Genomic DNA, 19,244 nt, shown 5'->3' on the forward strand with positions numbered 1-19,244 from the left:
CTATTTTTTCCTTTAGATCAATTTTTTGGTTGCCCTTTGTTGTTTTCTAAAACTCCCAATCCTTAGGCTTTACTACCATTCTTCACAATATTATAAATCTCCTTGTTTAATCCAGTACCATCCTTAACTTCCCTCATAAGCCATAAATGGATTTTTCTCACTGAGTTTTTGTTTTCTTAATGGAACATACTTATGTTGAAAATTTCCATCATTTCTTTAAGTGTTTCCCACTGTTTATTTGTCAATATATCTTTTAGTTCATTTGTCCAGAAAAAAGATAACCTTGGCCATCTCCCCCCTCACACCTAGGTAATTGGCTTTGTTTTTGGACTCGAGTATGTTGCTCTGAAACTTATATGAAATTTTATTGTATTGTGATCATTTTTTCTCCAAGTGGATCTTTTTAATATGGGATCACTAATTAATACTGTTTCATTACACAATACTAGATCTAAAATAGCTTCGCCCCTCATTGATTCCACAACATATTGTTCTAGGACACTTGTTGAGAAAGCATTATATAAACTTATCTATCAGACTACCTTTGCCAATTTGATTTGTCAAGTTTATATGATGATTAACATCCCCATAATTCTTGCATTGCCTTTGTCACAAGCTCCAACCATTTCTTGCTTAATGCTCTGTCCAACTACAAGATAACTACTGTCAGGCGGACTATAAAATACTTCTTCTCAAGTTTTCTGCCCGAAAGCAGGTCCTTGGCAAACATTTGCTGAACCACAGCTAAGCACCATGATTTTTTTTTTTTACAATGGGTGGGCAAGGAGACAGATCCCAAGTCTGCCTCAACTGGAACAAGCATCTAGCTAATTGAACTTCCAGCCGCTAGAAACTACTCCCACAAGTGTTATCCGTCCTTTTTAATTCCAAATCTTCACCCTTACTGATCCGATTTCCTGATCTTCAGAACCAAGATTCTTTCTAACTACAGTACTTTAAAATCATCCTTTACTATCAGGGCGACATCTCCTCCTTTCCATTCGGCCTTTCTTTTCAAAATGTTCTGTATCCTGGAACTTATTTATCACCCTTGGAACCATGGGTGGAATCGTCTGGTCCCACTGGTGTCGGGCATCATAGCAGCAAGGGACAGACAATACGAGGAAAACGCCAAAAACCGGTTTCATGCCATTGTGAAACCAGTTTATGATCGTCCGCATCACCCGTCAATGGCAGGCCATGATTGCCACTGCCGCACATTGGGAACAACATTTCAAAGCTTTAGCATCTCATTGCAGCCCTGCTCGCCGGAATCATCTCCCCTCATCAAATTTACCACTCACGTCATTGTGGCTTCAGAACCGCGTGCTTCATGACTGCCCTTAAAAGGCGTGCACCTGGCGACCTGAACTTTGAGGGGAACTCGGAGGTGAGTGCACACAACCTTGCGCAGTGCTCATGAGCATTGCCCATAGGGTGTTAAGGAAGAAGTGGGTGCAAGTTGATTTTTCCCAGCTGGCTTTCACTGCGGCGCCAGGGCTTAGGCTCCAATACGGGCGAGGCCGGAGCTGGGGGGTAAGGTAGCACAGACTGAAGGAAGTGCACACGCACATGCCAGGGTGGGGAGTGAGGGAAGCAGCCATGCACTTGGAAAAGCTTGTCAAAAGTGAGCATTGTTTCGTAGCTGCAGCTCCATTGACACGCTTGGATTTGGGCCTCTGAAGCTTTTCTGCCCACTCAAGCAATGCAAAAGCATGAAAGTGTCACCAAATGCTCCAGAAACACTCACCCCTTGGGCGCAGACTGCAAATAAATGTGTGTTTTTGGTCGGCAGTAGAGCAATTGGCCAACTGGACAAGTTGTAGAAAACCCTTGTGAAAGGTGGCCATGGCGCAGTCACTGGTGGAGGTGCCACAGTCTCTTGTAATGTCTTTATTAAGGTTTGGACCAGTATCCATCACGGTTCAAGATAACGGCGCAACCCTGCAGTGCAGGTTAGGAGAATACCTGTGTCTGAACAGAGCACAGCATGCAGTCCAATAGCCGAAGCCAATCAGTCCAGTGCAGTGGGGCAGCGGTGGGTGTGGTTTCGGACAGCCAATGAGCGCACTTGGCCATCCAAGTGGTGGCCAGCACTCTCCTGCATGTGTGAAGAGGCCTTCAGTCTTAACAGAGAGAGGTTCTTAGGACACATATGCTAACCCATGCGTTTCTCTTTTTGATCCTGCAGGAGGAGAACATCAGGATCATGGAGCCTGGTGATTTAGCGATATGCCTCATGGCTTACAGAGACCACAGGAGAAGATGAGTGCGGTGGAGGTGCCAGGGTCAGCAAAGGGAGGAGCACCTTCCTCAAGGTGAAGGTGCAGCAGGGCCTGCTGCGCACGCAGCTGAAGATCCACAGAGAGCCGTCGTTCGCAGGCGGTTTGCTAGATCCAGGGTCTATTGATGGCACTTGTCATTCCTGCAGATGACTGAGAACCAGTATCGCTGAAGACTGCACATCTAGGGAAATGGTTGGTCACATTTGCCACCTGCTCAGGATTTGGCGCCACAGGGACATGGAGGGCATCCACTGCCAGTGGCCGTGGCGCTCAATTTTTACGCCAGTGGCTCCTCCCACGGCTCCACAGGTGACCTGTGCAGGAGCTCGCAAGCCTCCATGCACAAGTGTATCCAGGAAGACATAGACGCCATCTTTGCGAAGGTACAGAACTTTTCGCCGGGATCAGGAAAGCCAGGAAGCAACAGCCCTGGGATTTGCACAGATCTCAGGTTTTCCAGAGGCACACGATGCCATTGACTGCACTCAAGTGGCACTTAGATCTTCGTGGGAACAAGCAGTCAACTATGTTAACCGCAAGGGCTTCCACTTGCTAAATGTTCAGCTGGTGTGTGTAACAACCACAAACGCATCCTACAGGTGTGCGCATGATTCCCAGGGAGTGTCTACGACTCTACAGAAAGGCTGCAGGGTTGGCTCCTCGGAGACAAGGGCTACTCATAGAGGACATGGCTGATGACACCCGTGCGGCAGCCTCAGACTGCAGCAGAGTGACAGTATAATGAGGTTCATGCCGCAACCCGGATTTTGGTGGAGCAAACTATAGCCGTCTTGAAAACGAGGTTCTGGTGTCTCGACAGGTCTGGTGGAGCACTGCAATACAGTCCCTGAGGGTGCTGGGCATCATTGTTGCTTGCTGCATGCTCCACAACCTGGCACTGCAATGGGGGGAGGACCTAGCTGAAGAGGAGATGGAAGAGCTGCACGTCTCCTCTGATAAGGAAAATGAAGGGGATGCCGGCGATGAGGCCTTCACACTGGCCAGACAAGGCCCTCAAAGCTGCAAGATTCATGGAGGATGGTGACAAGGTGCAGTGAGGGCAGTCCTGACATCCCCACCTTGCAACTGTGAACGTTTGACTCCTGTGTGGCTGACGGCAGCACACATACCCTCCGCACTCAGACTCATGTCATAGAAATGCAGCAGAGGCCCTAATAGTCACTAGATTCCAGGACAATGACGACAACATGTGGTGAGGACACTCCATAGATATTCACATAGCCTCTGAGAATGTCTGACTCCTGTCTGGCTGAGAGCAGCTCACTTGCGCTCTGTGATCAAGGTCATATCATGGAGGTGCAACCATGAAACTTTAAATTCACCTGATTCTTTGTCTACCTTCAGCACCAGACCCCTTCAGGAACTGCCACCAATGGAACACACTGCCACCAGTAACAGATTTCCAGGATCCACAGTATTTTGCTTTTGTACCATTAATTCTTTTGTCATTGCTCTGTGCATAGACCTTATTCATTCATGCACTATTACTGTTAAACTCTCTATCTCTACCTGTCCCACTTGCTTGTCTTTACCTAAATCGCTACACTGCTCGATAGCTTCAAGTTTTCTTTCAATTTCTAAACTTTCCTTCACCCGAGTCCTCTCGCTCACTTTTAGTGTAAAGCCCCATCCACAGCCCTAATTATACAATTTAACAGGATCCTGATCCCAGTACAGATTATGTGCAGCCCATTCCAAAGAAACAGCTTCCCCTTGTTCTGTGAATCAAAACCTCTTCTTTCCACACCAATCTTTAAACTCAGTTCCTCAAACTCCGTTTAGAATCTCATCGTTAGTTCTATCTATGTCATTTCTACATGGACTACTACAATTGCAAAACAAAAACAGAATTACCTGGAAGAACTCAGCAGGTCTGGCAGCATCGGCGGAGAAGAAAAGAGTTGACGTTTCGAGTCCTCATGACCCTTTGACAGAACTTGAGTTCGAGTCCAAGAAAGAGTTGAAATATAAGCTGGTTTAAGGTGTGTTGGTGGGGGGGTGGGGGGAAGAGAGAAGTGGAGGGGGTTGGTGTGGTTGTAGGGACAAACAAGCAGTGATAGAAGAAGATCATCAAAAGATGTCACAAACAACAGAACAAAAGAACACATAGATGTTAAAGTTGGTGATATTATCTAAACGAATGTGCTAATTAAGAATGGATGGTAGGGCACTCAAGGTATAGCTCTAGTGGGGGTGGGGAGAGCATAAAAGATTTAAAAATATTTAAAAATAATGGAAATAGGTAGGAAAAGAAAAACCTATATAATTTATTGGAAAAAAACAAAAGGAAGGGGGAAACAGAAAGGGGTGGGGATGGAGGAGGGAGCTCAAGACCTAAAGTTGTTGAATTCAATATTCAGTCCGGAAGGCTGTAAAGTGCCTAGTCGGAAGATGAGGTGTTGTTCCTCCAGTTTGCGTTGGGCTTCACTGGAACAATGCAGCAAGCCAAGGACAGACATGTGGGCAAGAGAGCAGGGTAGAGTGTTAAAATGGCAAGCGACAGGGAGGTTTGGGTCATTCTTGCGGACAGACCGCAGCTGTTCTGCATAGCGATTGCATCCTTCCCTCTCATTCAGAGTTCCTCTCCAGCTGTCAGGGGATGTTTCAAATCCTGGCACCAGACCGGATTTCAGAACTCCCGGTAGCGGCTGCAGAGAGCTCTATTCTCCTGACTATGCAACCCCTTGCCACTTCTACATTTTCTTTTAATTCCCTGCACTTGAATGACCTCCTGCACCATGGTGCCATGGTCAGTTTGTCCATCTTCTCTGCAGTTCTTGTTCTCATCCATTTGGGAGCAAGTACCTTATATGTGCTGGACAAGGACATGGGCTGAGGTTCCTCCTCACTGCATCCTGGGTCCCTACACATGCCTGATTCTCAGTCACATCCTCCTGGCCCTGACCATTGATCACCACTAAATTCCTACTTAACCTAAGGGGTGTGACAAAGTGTTCAGGTAACTCTCCCTTTCTTTGATATCCTGCAATGTTTGCAGCTTTGACTCCAGCTCAGCAGTTTGGTACATCTCCCTAGTTTAAAGAGCAAAAATCAAATTCTTAATACTCACCAGCCAATCGCCTACCTGCTGCCCTGTGACTTCACCCCTTAAGCCTTTGATGGTTTTGTAGCTCCAATTGCCAACTCTCGGGTCTTATTCCTGCTCCGAGTCCTGAGGCTTTCTACCACTCTCGATACGCTCCCTCTCCCATTCCTGACTCCTGAGATCTTTTCTCACTCCTGACACATTCTTCTGCTCCAGAAACGCACCCTTTCCCGTTCCCGACTCCTGAAATCTTTTCCCACTCCTGACACATTCTCCTGCTCCCGACACTCTCCCTCTCCTGTCCCTGACTCCTGAGAATTTCTCCCGTGCCTGACCCACACGCTCTCACTCCCGACACGCACTGTCCCATTCCCGACAGACTCTGTCCCACTCCCAACTCCTGAGATTCTCTCCTGTTCCTAACACCTGAATCTTTCCCCCGGTCCTGAACGCTTCCTTTCCCACTCACAACATGTTCTCTCTCCTACTTTCAACACGCTCCCTCTCCTGTTTCAGACCCATGCTCTCTCTCTCTCTCTCCTGACTTGGGAGTCCTAGTTCAGGATTCTCTTAAGGTTAACTTGCAGGTTTAGTCGGTATTTAGGAAGGCAAATGCAATGTTGGCATTTATTTCGAGAGGACTAGAATATAAAAGCAGGGATGTGCTACTGAGGCTTTATAAGGCTCTGGTCAGACCACATTTAGAATATTGAGAGCAATTTTGGGCCCCGTATCTCTGGAAGGATGTTCTAGCCCTGGAGAGGGTCCAGAGGAGGTTCACGAGAACAATCCCAGGAATGAAAGGCTTAACATATGAGGAATGTTTGATCTTGAGGAACGCAATGGAGTTTAGAAGGATGAGGGGGGATCTGATTGAAACTTATAGAATACTGAAAGGCCTGGATAGAGTGGACGTGGGGAAGATGTTTCCATTAGTTGGAGAGACTAGGAACCGAGGGCACAGCCTCAGAGTAAAGGGAAGACCTTTTAGAACAGAGATGAGGAGAAACTTCTTTAGCCAGAGAGTGGTGCATCTAAGGAATTCATTGCCACAGAAGGCTGTGGAGGCCAGGTCATTGAGTGTATTTAAGACCTAGACAGATAGGTTCTTGATTGATAAGGGGATCAAAGGTTACAGGGAGAAGGTGGGAGAATGGGGTTGAGAAACTTATCAGCCATGATTGAATGGCAGAGCAGACTCGATGGGCCAAATGGCCTAATTTCTGTTCCTATGTCTTATGGTCTTATGCTCCCTCTCCTAATCCTTACCCGCTTGCTCTCCTGCTCCCAACACATGCTTTCTTCCACGCCTGACTCGGTCTCCTTCCTGCTTCCGATATGCTTCCTCTCCATCCCCAATATGTTTCCTCTCCCACTCTAGACATGGACTTTCTCCCACTTCCAATTCCTGAGTCTTTCTTCGGGTCCAACATGCTCCCTCTCCAGCTCCCGACACACTCCTTCCCAATCCTGACACGATCCACTCCTGATGTGTTGTCATTGCTCCCGACTCTCTCTCTCCAACCTGCAACTCTCTCTGAGCGTACAGCGGGCATTTTAGAATTCTAAAGTCATACCTAAGAAATGGTCACCAATGAGCTCAATTCTTCACAGTATAAATTTCTCCTTACTTTCCACCAGTGGCATGACCCAGCTTGGATCCCAATTTTGTGAGCTCATCATACAATGGACACTGCAATTTGGCTGGAGTTCTTGTGGGAGTGGGTCTCTAGGTCTATACAATGTTGGGGTCCTGATCTCTTACACATCAGATTGAGTCCAAGACCAGTAAACAAGACTGGAATACATTGTTGCAACTAAAGTAACTGAGGGAAACTTTCCAATTTGGCGGAAATGTAAAGTGAACGGTATTGAATTGATCACTTGTTATACACTGCAACCCATTTACACGGCCTTCTTTCTATTGATTTTAAAGGAATTCCTATAACAAATAGTGATCCAATCTCATCTGATTGACACTGCTGCATTTGCAAGTTTTAGCATATGTATTGTTTCTATTTTGATGTACGTTATACTTTTCAGTTTCAATAAGAGCTGGCTATAATTACAGCATATTGCAGGAAGTATTTATAACAACATCAACTTATAGGTAAATTTAGCTTGAATATGTACTATGGTATAATCCACTACTGATTTACCTATTTTCTCTTGGAAGCGCCTTGCCAAAAGGTAGTTTCATTGTAGCATCGGCATGAAGCTACACTTCTACACCTGTGACTGGTTCCTGCCTTTCAACTGATACCAGGGAGAAACAGCTTATTGTCAACCATTTTCATGAAATAGTGAAACATCGCTCCAGGACTTGAATATCCCCTCTGCTTAAACCCAACTCTGGAGACCTTTGTTACATCTATCTTCAACTAGCCCTTTCAGGACCGCTCCTGTCAAACAGGAGGAAATAAAAACACTATTTACGAATGCCTGTACAGTTTGCACGTAAGGGAGGGCAGCCAGCCTAATCCAAAACAGCAAAACAGAATAACATATGCTTATCAGATTCCATAAGTTCATTTAGAAAATCCTAACATCTTGTGAAGTTTCTATTCTTTATAAGTTGCTGTCATTGTCTGATTAGCAATGGTTCAGTTTTACAGTTGAAAAGAAGCATTACTATTGCATTTTTTTTACAACTAAGAAACAACAGATTGTGGTGATCATTTTTCAGACATAAAAATCAGTGCCTAAGGGCCCATCATTGTTCACACACACCCATGCCTGTCCCACAATCCCGCCATACTGGATTGGACACCTCTGCTGGCACCCTGAGTGTGCAGCAAAATAATTCAAGAAAATCATTGCAATACTTAAATAAGGTTTCCACGCTGGTTATAGAACCCTTTTGCAAAATTTGTTTGCCCAACAACTGACTAGTCATATTTTGACTAGTCACCCAGATTTGCTGGGTGAGCTCAACAGTCAGAGAGAACCCCCTTGGAGTGCTATGGGCCCATCCACTCCTTATAGGTTGTTTGCAGGTTTGTCCTCATCTCTTTTTGGGTTATCTTCTGTGTTCCACAAGTGAATTCTGATTTCTGGGAACAACCTTGTGCTGGAGCTGGACTGCTTTAAAACCAGTTTATTCCAGACCTGAGTGTTCCGGTAAATCTGCCTTTGGGGCTGGTGGATGAGGCAGCAGAAAAGTCAGGAGGTAGGAGGGGCAGTTGTCAGAAGACGTCGCACGAGGACATGGGTAGGAAAGAACACTTCCATACATCACTATCAAGGAGCAATATGTGAGATGCCTGCTTTTTAACAAGGAGGCTGTCATGGAGCTGCAGTTGCTGCTGCCCCAACAGGAACCCCAAAACAGGGCATGAGCAGATCTGCCTGTAGTTGTTAAGGTCACCGTGGCCTTTAACTTTTATGTTGCGGGGTCATTCCAGGCTGCAGTTGGTGACTAAAGCGACACATTCCAGTTTGCTACATACCACTGTCTCAGGCACGTGACTGAAGTTCGATACATCAGAAGGAATACAAGTGCCACGTTTGCCATGGAAGCATTGTGAAGCAGGATGAGACAGGGCTAGGCTTTGCCTGCACTGCAGACTTCTCTGGGGCCCAACATTCCAAAAGTCTGCATCCACATTGTTCTTGTTCCCCAATAATACCAGCCTGACGTTTTTTTTTTATTCATTCAAGGGATGTGGGTTTCGCTGACTGGGCCAGCGTTTACTGCCTATCCCTCGCTGCTCTTGAGAAGGTGGTGACGAGCTTCCTTCTTGAACCACTGCAGTCCATGTGGTGTAGATACACCCACAGTGCAGTTAGGAGGGGAGTTCCAGGATTTTGACCCAACGACAGTGAAGGAACAGTGATATATTTCCAAGTCAGGATGGTGAGTGACTTGGAGGAGAACTTCCAGGTGGTGGTGTTCCCATCTATATGCTGCCCTTGTCTTTCTAGATGGTAAGGGCTGTGGGTTTGGAAGGTGCTGTTGAAGGAGCCTTGGTGAATTCCTGCCACACATCTTGTAGATGGTACACACTGCTGCCACTGTGTGTCAGTGGTGGAGGGAGTGAATGTTTGTGAATGTGGCGCCAATCAAGCGGGCTGCTTTGTCCTGGACGGTGTCAAGCTTCTTGAGTGCTGTGGGAGCTGCACTCATCCAGGCAAGTGGATAGTATTCCATCACACTCCTGACTTGTGCCTTATAGATGGTGGGCAGGCTTTGGGGAGTCAGGAGGTGAGTTACTTGTCGCAGGATTCCTAGCCTCTGACCTGCTCTTGAGCCACAGTATTTATATGGCTAGACCAGTTCTGTTTCTGGTCAACTGTAACCCCCAGGATGTGTTGATAGTGGGGGATTCAGTGATGGTAATGCCATTGAACATCAAGGGGCGATGGTTGGATTCGCCCTTGCTGGAGATGGGCATTGCCTGACACTTGTGTAGCATGACTGTTTCTTGTTGCTTGTCTGTCCAAGCCTGGATATTGTCCAGGTCTTTCTGCATTTGGACATGGACTGCTTCAGTAGCTGAGAAGTTGGGAATGATGCTGAACATTGTACAATCATCAGCGAATATCCCCACTTCTGACCTTATGATGGAAGGAAGGTCATTGATGAAACAGCTGTGATTGGTTGGGCCAAGGACACTATTCTGAGGAACTCGTGCAATGATGTCCTGGGACTGAGATGACTGACCTCCAACAACCACAACCATCTTCCTTTGTGCTAGGCATGATTCCAACCAGCGGAGTGTTTTCCCCTGATTCCCGCTTTGCTAGGTCTCCTTGATGCCATTCTCAGTCAAATTTGGCCTTGATGTCAAGGGCAATCACTCTCACCTCATCTCTATGTCAATAGAAAGGAATATCACTCCCTAAATGTAGTGTGTTTAAGGCCACAGGCTGTGCATTATGCAGGTCTCTGCCCAGTTTCATGATTCATTCATCCTGCAAGAGTCAATGTGCTGCTTTTATTTAAACCAGGCTGTTAAGTCAGATGCTCATTACTTGGCAGTAACCAACTGGACTATGTATACATGTCTCCTGTCAGGAACCCAGGGACATACATTGAGTATGCCTGCAATGAGAGCCATGTCACTAAAAAAAATCACTGGACAGATCATTGATGGCAAAGCAGTGCTTTTGCTGCCTGGACCATTTGGGAGCTCTGCACAACACTCTTAAATGTGTTTCCAGATTTGTGATCATGTGCTCCATAATTTTGCTATACTGAGGGCCCAGCCCTTCCAATCACCTGGACAATAAGAAGTGGAGGAAGGCCAGGAAGAGGAGGCAAAAGATTAGATCCAGCATCAACCACCCTAGTTCTGTGAATTCTCAGATAGCAGCCTATCCAAGAGCGTTTCTCCTCAATAATCTTTCCTATTACCATTAAACCAATAGTATCATAATCCTCTTCACCACTCTCCTTGCCATCTGATTGTCTTCCTTTAGTTCAACCTCATGGGACTTGCCCTCAATTCTTGAGGAATATGAACACCAAGACTAAATCCAGAAACCAAAATTTTAATTCAATAGCTCACTTCAGATTTGAATAACAGTTTAATGGAATCAAGAAGAATTTGCCTTGTCTAAGCTCCTATATTGTGCTCGATTATATGTTTGGTTATTAAACAGAGCCTCCAAAGCATTATTGGAGAACCTGGAGCCCTGATCTATGGGTCTTGCAGCCATTTCTCTCTTCACAATCCTCCCTTCTCTTCTACAGCCATGGTCCTCCTCTGTTTTTAGATGTGTTGACTATCTTTAAGCAGCATCAGATAGGCCCAATTTCACTCCACTTCTAAACAAGTATGGAGTCAATAACGAATTGTCATTGTTTGTTAGTAGCAAAATCAGATCCATATGACAACCTGAAGACAAACCTTTTAAATGATCATTGAGGGTGCATTGTAAAATAATAGATATTTGAGTAGAATAGGAGGTGATGACCCATCATCACCAATGCTGGCGCTAACTTCATATCAAAGGGTTTTCTTTTCCTTCAATTCAAGCTTTTGTCTAAGAAACACCTAACATTTTTTTTATTCATTCATGGGATGTGGGCATCACTGGCTAGGCCAGCATTTATTGTCCATCCCCAATTTCCCTTGTTCAACCACATTGCCATGGATCTGGAGTCACATGTAGGTCAGATCAGGTAAGGACAGCAGATTTCCTTCCCTAAAGGACATTAGTGAACCAGATGGGTTTTTTACAACAATTGACAATGGTTTCATAGTCATCATTAGACTTCTAATTCCAGATTTTTATACAGCTCAAATTCCGCCATCTGCCATGGTGGGATTTGAACCCAGGTCCCCAGAGGATTACTCTGGGTCTCTAGATTACTAGTCCAGCAACAATACCACTATGCCATCGCCTTGGTCTAATTCATGATTGCCAATTCATTGATGACTGTAATCGTCTTTCATTTTTTACACCTCTACATGCTTCTAAAATTTTTAAAACCTTTATTAGCTCTCTCCCCACCTCACCACTAACTTTCTGTGCTTCCATGAACAAGCCCTGTTTTTTCCATAGCTTCTCAATCACTGATACATGGGGATTCTATGCTCCTGGTGGGAAGTTGCATTTTAATGGCTTAAATGTTAGAGCCCTCTCTCTGACACACACGTCATAATAGTATCGCTTCCTGGATGGGAGTGAGAGATGTATTCTTCCATTCCTGATATGACCCTAGCAAATATGCATTGCAGCTTCGTCCATCTCTGTGAATTCCCTTCTACAATTGGATGTTCAAAGTTATAATTTCCAGCTGTGGCATGGCCAACATTTAGTATAGATTTAACACTGTTTTGGGATTCATTGCCTCTGCATAAAAAGCCCACAGACCAGGGAAGGGCTAGAATCCAAAAACATAAACACACAAACATAACAATGAGTAACAAATTTAAGCTCCCAACCATTGCAGTTCTGATTAAACTTAGCCCTTATAGGTATTCAGACTATCCCAGCTGTTGGTAGGGTTGTTAATTGGGAGTATTATGCAACAGTGAAACACTCTACCATAAATGGGGAAATCCAGCAAGATAAAATGGATAAATCTAATCCTCCTGAAGCAAACTTAGTGGACAATCAAAGAACCACAGATGAATCTGCAGTCCGGGCAATTCTGTTTCTGTGTTACAGGACGTAGTATGTGGTGACTGGAGACTGAAAGCAGTAAAATGAGAAAAAGAGCATTGTCAATACAACAATAACATATTTATATAGTGCCTTTAATGCAACGTAAGGACCAAAGATGCTTCACAGGAGCATCATCAGCATGACATAACACCACATAAGAAGATATTAGGTTAGATGACCAAAAACTTGGTCAAACAGGTAGGTTTTAAGGGCTGTCTTTACGGAGGAAAGTGAGGTAGTGGGGCGGAGAGCTGTAGGGAGTGCAACTGAAGACACGGCCACCAATGGTGGAGTGATTAAAATCAGAGATGTTCAAGATGCCAGAATTAGAGGAGCACAGATACCTCAGGGGTGGTGGGGCTGGAGGAGGTTAGAGATAGGGTGGGTGTGGCCATAGAGGAACCTGAAAATATGGATGAGAATTTTAGAATTGACTTTGAATGACTGGGAGCCAATATAGGTTAGCAAACACAGGGCGATCGGTGAATGTGACTTGGAGTGAGAGTTAAGACACGAGCAACAGAGTTTTGGTTGACCTCAATTGTATAGGGGGTAAAGTGTTGTAGACCAGCCAGGATTGCATTGGAATAGTCAAGTCTACAGATAACGAAGTCATGAATGATGCTTCAGCAGCAGATCCGTTAAGACAGTGGTGAAGTTGGCCAATGTTATTGAGGTAGAAATAGGCAACCTTAGTGATGGTGTGAATAGGTGGTCAAAAATTCATATTGGGGTCAAATATGGCACCAAAATTGCGAATAGGCTGGTTTAATCTCAGACTGTTGCCAGGGAGAGGGAAGTAGTCTATAGCTAGGGAACAGGGTTTGGGGCAGAGACCAAAAACAGTCTTCCCAATATTAAATTGGATGAAGTTTCTGTTGATCCAGCATTGGATGTCAGATAAGCAGTCTGATAACATAGCAACAGTGGAGTCGTCGAGAGAGGTGGTGGTGAGGTAGAGCTGGGAGTTGTTTGTGTAAATGTAAAAACTAACACTGTATTTTTGAATGATGTCACAGAGGGACAGCATGTAGATGAGAAATAGGAGGGGATCTTGGATAGATACTTGGGGAACACCAGAGGTAACGGTGCGGGAGCAGGAAGAGAAGCCATTGCAATACGCATATAATAAGAGTAATTCAGAAATTCTGCATGATTTCTTCCATCAAACACATCAAAGCCAAATAGAATCAAAACACGTTAGTCACAATGTAAATATATGATTTAAAAACAATCAGCTACAACTAGGTCAGATCAAAAAATTGACAAATCATGGTCAAAAGTGGTCATATTTTTAGAATCAACTGCATTTGCTCATACATTAATTAGTTATTTTAGATGGAATCATCAGCATTTCAACAGTCAGCACTAATGATGACAGTAGCTATCTCAAGTGCTGATGCTGCCATAGCTTGAATTCAGCTATGGATAATTCTTTTCTAAGGTCTTACAGTGCTGAATAGCATTTCTTCTCTTGGCAAAGTGCTGTTGTAGCACAATGGCAAATGTATTTCAGTATGAAAATGATTTTTATGTGTGTAAGTATTTATTGAAATGGTTATCCCTTGAGCTCTAAAGAGAATCTTTTTGTGTAAGATATAAATATTCTGTCCAATTAGGTGCCCTTCCACAGTTATTGAAATACATAATGCACCTTTACAGCTGGGGCTAATGTAGATTTGCAATCTGACAATCTACTTCAATATGGTCTATAACCATTGTTGCATTTGGAGATTGTGAGTAAGTGATACTCCCAGAGATTGTGGGGGTGTTTTTCAGCATTCGTAGCTGTTTTGTTAGATTTCGGAAGGTGTGACACTTTTATTTTTCTTTCATAAACACTAGTTTGAAGGACAAATAACTACATTACATTTAAATTGACCATAAGTGCATAGAATTTGGTGCAAATGGTTTGATTATTTTGAGTAGGATTGGAATTCCATGACTCTTTGTTTAAACTGATTTTTAATGATCTAGTAAGCACCCTTGATTGAAAGCAAACTCATTATGAAAATGATAAGTTTGTTGAAGAATTGCAGTCATAAAACTAATTACAGACTGTTTTGCAGATGAACCTGTTTCTGCATTGAATTAACTCCAAACTGCATCGGCATATCAGAAAACGAATATCCAGAGAAGGCCACCAATGTTGTTACTTAATTGCACGGCTCTGTACCTTTATCTCCCTTTTGAGCTCAAAGGATGACACTTAAATGATTTTGCTTGATGTTTGAGCGAAGTAAGAAATTTGGATTAATTTTGATTGGACAATGCGGTTATATATTGATGATAATGGTTTGACCGCATGTCATTTCCTCACTTACCACTATAGATATTCGTACACGTTTCGATTTTCTGTACTCTGATATTGCCTGATTCTTTGATAGAAAGATAGGATAATGTAGGTTATACATCTCATGTCGCACCATCCAGGGAGAAGCCTTACATCTGCTTAATATTAGCTGCAATATTTTCGGTCAAGAAATTTTTTCTTTCTAACAGTTGAATTTTCCAAATGTCTCTTTCTCCTTTACCCATCAGTCATAATTTAATTTTTTTTTTTAAAGCATGCCCCCTAAAAAACAAACAGTATTTAGTAGTGATGCACTTTGCTGAACATCTCACGTCACTGGAGGTTATGTCACAATAAGACAGCATGCCACAACAGGATCTTTCAGCTTTCCTGCTACAATTTATGCAAAATGACAGATATGATACAAATATAGCAGCACAGAAGATATATTACATAATAAAAACACAGCACATCGCATGAGGAGGAGTGAAGCTAGCTTTTTACTTGTCATTCAATAACTGCTGTTACAAAATGGAAAGCAGCATGATTTTATCAAGGCAGCACATTAATTCACAGTATTTTCAGCACTTCCCTAATTCTTCATATCAGGGGAAGAATTTAAAGCAAAGTCAGATGAAACGAAAGTCACACATATTCATTAGAAATTTGTTAAACTGTGATCTCAATATCTCAACATTTAAATAGCAGCCTTCTTACTCCAGTAGCTTGTATTTCTTTCTTTGTCAACAAAAAAATAAATAACTGCTCAATTCATGAAGTATAACTCCTAAACAGAGTTAATGGGATAGAAATTGATTATGTTTTTTGTCTGTTTTTTGGGTCCAGACTAATTTAATCCCATTTTTTCTCATACTAAAGAGCTACCTCCATTTTTGCAAAACTAATATGAACAAGAATGGAAAAATTGAAAACCATCTGGATGATTTCTTCTCCATCTCCCTTAGAACAATGCATATCATTATTTTTCAGTATTGTGCGGAGGGCATCATTCCTAAATGTTTCACAAAACATTATACAGTATTACTCAGCTATCTGACTTGGCCTTCAACACCTGTAAGACTGCTAATCAACTCCACACCCATTAGAGAATTCAAAGGTACAGCAGGTTGCCTGGTAAATTAGCATATTTTAAATGCAACTACGACTTACTAATTTGAGTTAGAAGTGTTTGTATATGCTAAATGCAAAGTGGCCCATGGTTGCAATGTCATTTTTATTATCTATCCATAATCTCATTCACAACTCCAGTGTACCAAAGAGAAGTTAACTACTGGCTAAATGTGGTTGGCATCTTAGTTATCATTTGATGTCATCTATGTTAGAGATGAACTGGAGAAGGTGCAATAACGTTTTGCTGCAGTTTTGTTGAGAATTTATCATGCATACTTCAATTTTTGCTCAAGATACATTGGTGTTAATGCATAAACTACAACTAACATTTATTATATCCTAGCATAATTTCAAATTATCAACCAGTTAAAGGGTTTCGTCATGAACTGGCAAAGTGACAGTGAAAATCCCCACATGGATCACCTAATCCTGTTAAATATAAGGGAAAGCACTAGTAAAATTTGTAGCAAAGCTTACATCAAGAGGTGAGGCACAAGGTTTTGCTTAAAGCTCATTTTATCCTGGAAATTGTTTCCATTGCTGGTGGGAAAAATACAGCCTTTTCAAAAAGATTGACAGATGAAGTCTACTTGTGACACCTGCAGAGACCCTATTCAGAGTCTCAAAGAGGTATATGTGCTCTGAATAGCTAACAAAACTAGCAGGATTGAATATGCAGCTACAGATGATGATGGAGACACCTACCTCTCCTGGTTCATCCATTGGGTTCACACAGAACAGGCTTTTCAGTGCAATTCCTGTTTGATCCAGGGGACCTGAAGAAATAAAATTCACATTTATTAAAAATTCCATTGTGAAATCTGGAACTACTTCATTCTTTAAAATTGCATTTGTCCATATTGGCATGGAAAGCCAGTAAGTAAATCGATCCCTCTATTTTAACAGGTCCACCCATTTCCATCAGGCAGGTGTTGGGGTTAAAATTCCCCCCTGCATGCTTAGCAATGGATCAAAAAAATGTTTCATACTGACATTAAATGCAGTGCAAATATATCCCTACAGTAGCAAGTCTATCTTTCTGCATTCAAGGTTATGTTAAAACAAAGCAGGAAATCTAGTTTAATGTTGTATTTTGCAGTTAAAACATTAGTTACCAACCTCTGCACAGATAATACTGCTGAACAAAACATTCATTGCTCCAGATAGCTTTAGTTTAAAATCAAGCCCTAAGACAGTGAAATGAACTTTGAGCAGAATTAAAACTGAGAGAGTGTGTTCTTAAACAATCTTTGAAAGTAACTACCTGGGGAATTCACGATGACTGAAGGCAACTGGATGCAAGTTAAGCAGAGCCATTTTCAACAAAATGATTTAAGGCGTGGATCAGTGTTCTCTGCAGCATCCCCTACCCAAGCTGAGATTTGATAACCTCATTCAGACATCTAATTTTGCCCTTTCAAGATGAAAGCAGGAAAATGTGAAATTGTCCATTTTGGCAGGGAGAATAAAAAATAAACATATTATCTAAATGGCGAAAGATTGCAGAGCTCTGAGATCCAGATGGATCTGGATATCCTACTGCATGAATCACATAAGGTTAGTATGCAGATACAGCAAGTAAAGCAGCCAGGTTAATAGAATGTTATCATTTTATGCGAGGGGGATTGAATACAAAAGTAGGGGGTTATGCTTCACTTGTAAAGGGCAATGGTGAGACCACATTTGGCGTACTGTGTACAGTAATAGTCTCCTTATTTAAGATGTAAATGTGTTAGAAGCAGTTCGGAGAAGGTTTACTAAACTAATACCTGGAATGGGCAGGTTGTCTTATGAGGAAAGGATGGACAGGTTAGGCTTGTATCCACTGGAATTTAGAAAAGTAAGAGGTGACTTGATCAAAACCTTTAAGGCCCTGAGGGGTCTTGAGAGTGGATGTGGAGAGGATGTTTCCTCTTGTGGGAGAATTTAGAACTGGAGTCATGGTTTAAAAATGATGGGTTGCTCATTTAAGACAGATGAGGGGAATTTTTTTTCTCTGAGGGTCCTTGGAGCTCTCTTCCTCAAAAGGCAGTGGGAGCAGGGTCTTTGAATATTTTTAAGGCCAGAGCTAGATTCTTGATTAACAAGGGGGATGAAAACTTATTAGGGGTAGGCAGGAGGTTACAATCAGATCGGCCATGATCTTATTGAATGGCAAAGCAGGCTTGAAGGGCTTTTGGGAAAGGGGTCAGGGATTAATATGAACCATACGAAATAGGAGCAGAAGTCAGCCATTCAGCCTCTTGAATCTGTTACACTATTCAATAAGATCATGGCTGATCTGTATGTGTTTTGAATTCAACATTCCCATCTAACCCTGATAACTTCTGATTCCCTTGCCTAACAAGAATCTATCTACCTCTGCCTTAAAAATATTCAATGACCCTGCCTCCACCACCTTCTGAGGCAGAGAATTCCAAAGTCGCACAACCCTCAGAGAAAAAAATTCTCTTCACTTCTGTTCTAAAAGGGTGACCCCATAACCCTAAAACAGTGCCCCTAATTCTGGACTCACTAACAAGAGGAAGCATCCTTTCCATGTCCACCTTCTCAAGACTGTTCAGGATCTTGTATACTTCAATCAAGTCATGCCTCACTCTTCTAAACTCCAGTGGAAACAAGCCTTTCCTCATAAGACATCCCGCTCATTCCAGGTGTCAACCTAGTAAATCTCCTCTGAACTACCTCCAATGCATTTACAAAACCAAAACTGCACACAGCATTTGAGATGTGGGGCAGAATTTCACATCCTGAGGGCAAACGTGCCCCCGACCCGATCGGGAGTAAAATAGTGCATGATGATGTCGGGCAAGCGTCCTGATGTCATTGTGCCTGCTTTACTGGCACCCCATCCGCAAACATTCACTCCCTCCATCACAGCCAAACAGTGGCAGCAGTGTTTGCCATCCTTAGGAAGCACTGCAGAAATTCACCAATTAGACAATACCTTCCAAATCACAACTACTACCATCTAGAAGGACAAGGGCAGCAGATACATGGGAACGCCACTACCTGGAAGTTCCCCTCCAAGCCACTCACCATCCTGCCTTGGGAATATATCGCTGTTCCTTCACTGTCACTGGGTCAAAATCCTGGAACTCCCTCCCTAACAGCATTGTGGGTGTACCTACACCACAGGGACTGAAGTAATTCAAGAAGGCAGCTCACCACCGCCTTCTCAAGGGTAAGTAGGGACGGGCAATTAATGCTGGCCTAGCCAGTGATGCCTGCATCCCGTAAATGAATTTTTAAAAAATCCCTCTGCACCTCGGAATTATGCAGCTGCTCTCAGTTTAAGTAAAACTCTGATTTTTTATTCTTCTTGACAATTGAAAACTTCATATTTTCCCAC

General features: G+C 43.1%; 1 protein-coding gene across 1 annotated transcript in view; it reads right to left on the reverse strand.

Moving 5' to 3' along the window:
• Positions 1–19,244, reverse strand: part of LOC121269216 (chloride channel protein 2-like) — a 611,614-nt gene that overhangs the window by 45,932 nt on the left and 546,438 nt on the right. Inside the window, exon 19 of the mRNA XM_041173762.1 lies at positions 16,598–16,668. Within this exon, the coding sequence (XP_041029696.1) occupies positions 16,598–16,668 (71 nt within the window). The remainder of the gene's footprint in view (positions 1–16,597; positions 16,669–19,244) is intronic.

This window comes from Carcharodon carcharias, chromosome 2, assembly GCF_017639515.1.
Source record: "Carcharodon carcharias isolate sCarCar2 chromosome 2, sCarCar2.pri, whole genome shotgun sequence".
NCBI classification, from domain to species: Eukaryota; Metazoa; Chordata; class Chondrichthyes; order Lamniformes; family Lamnidae; genus Carcharodon; species Carcharodon carcharias.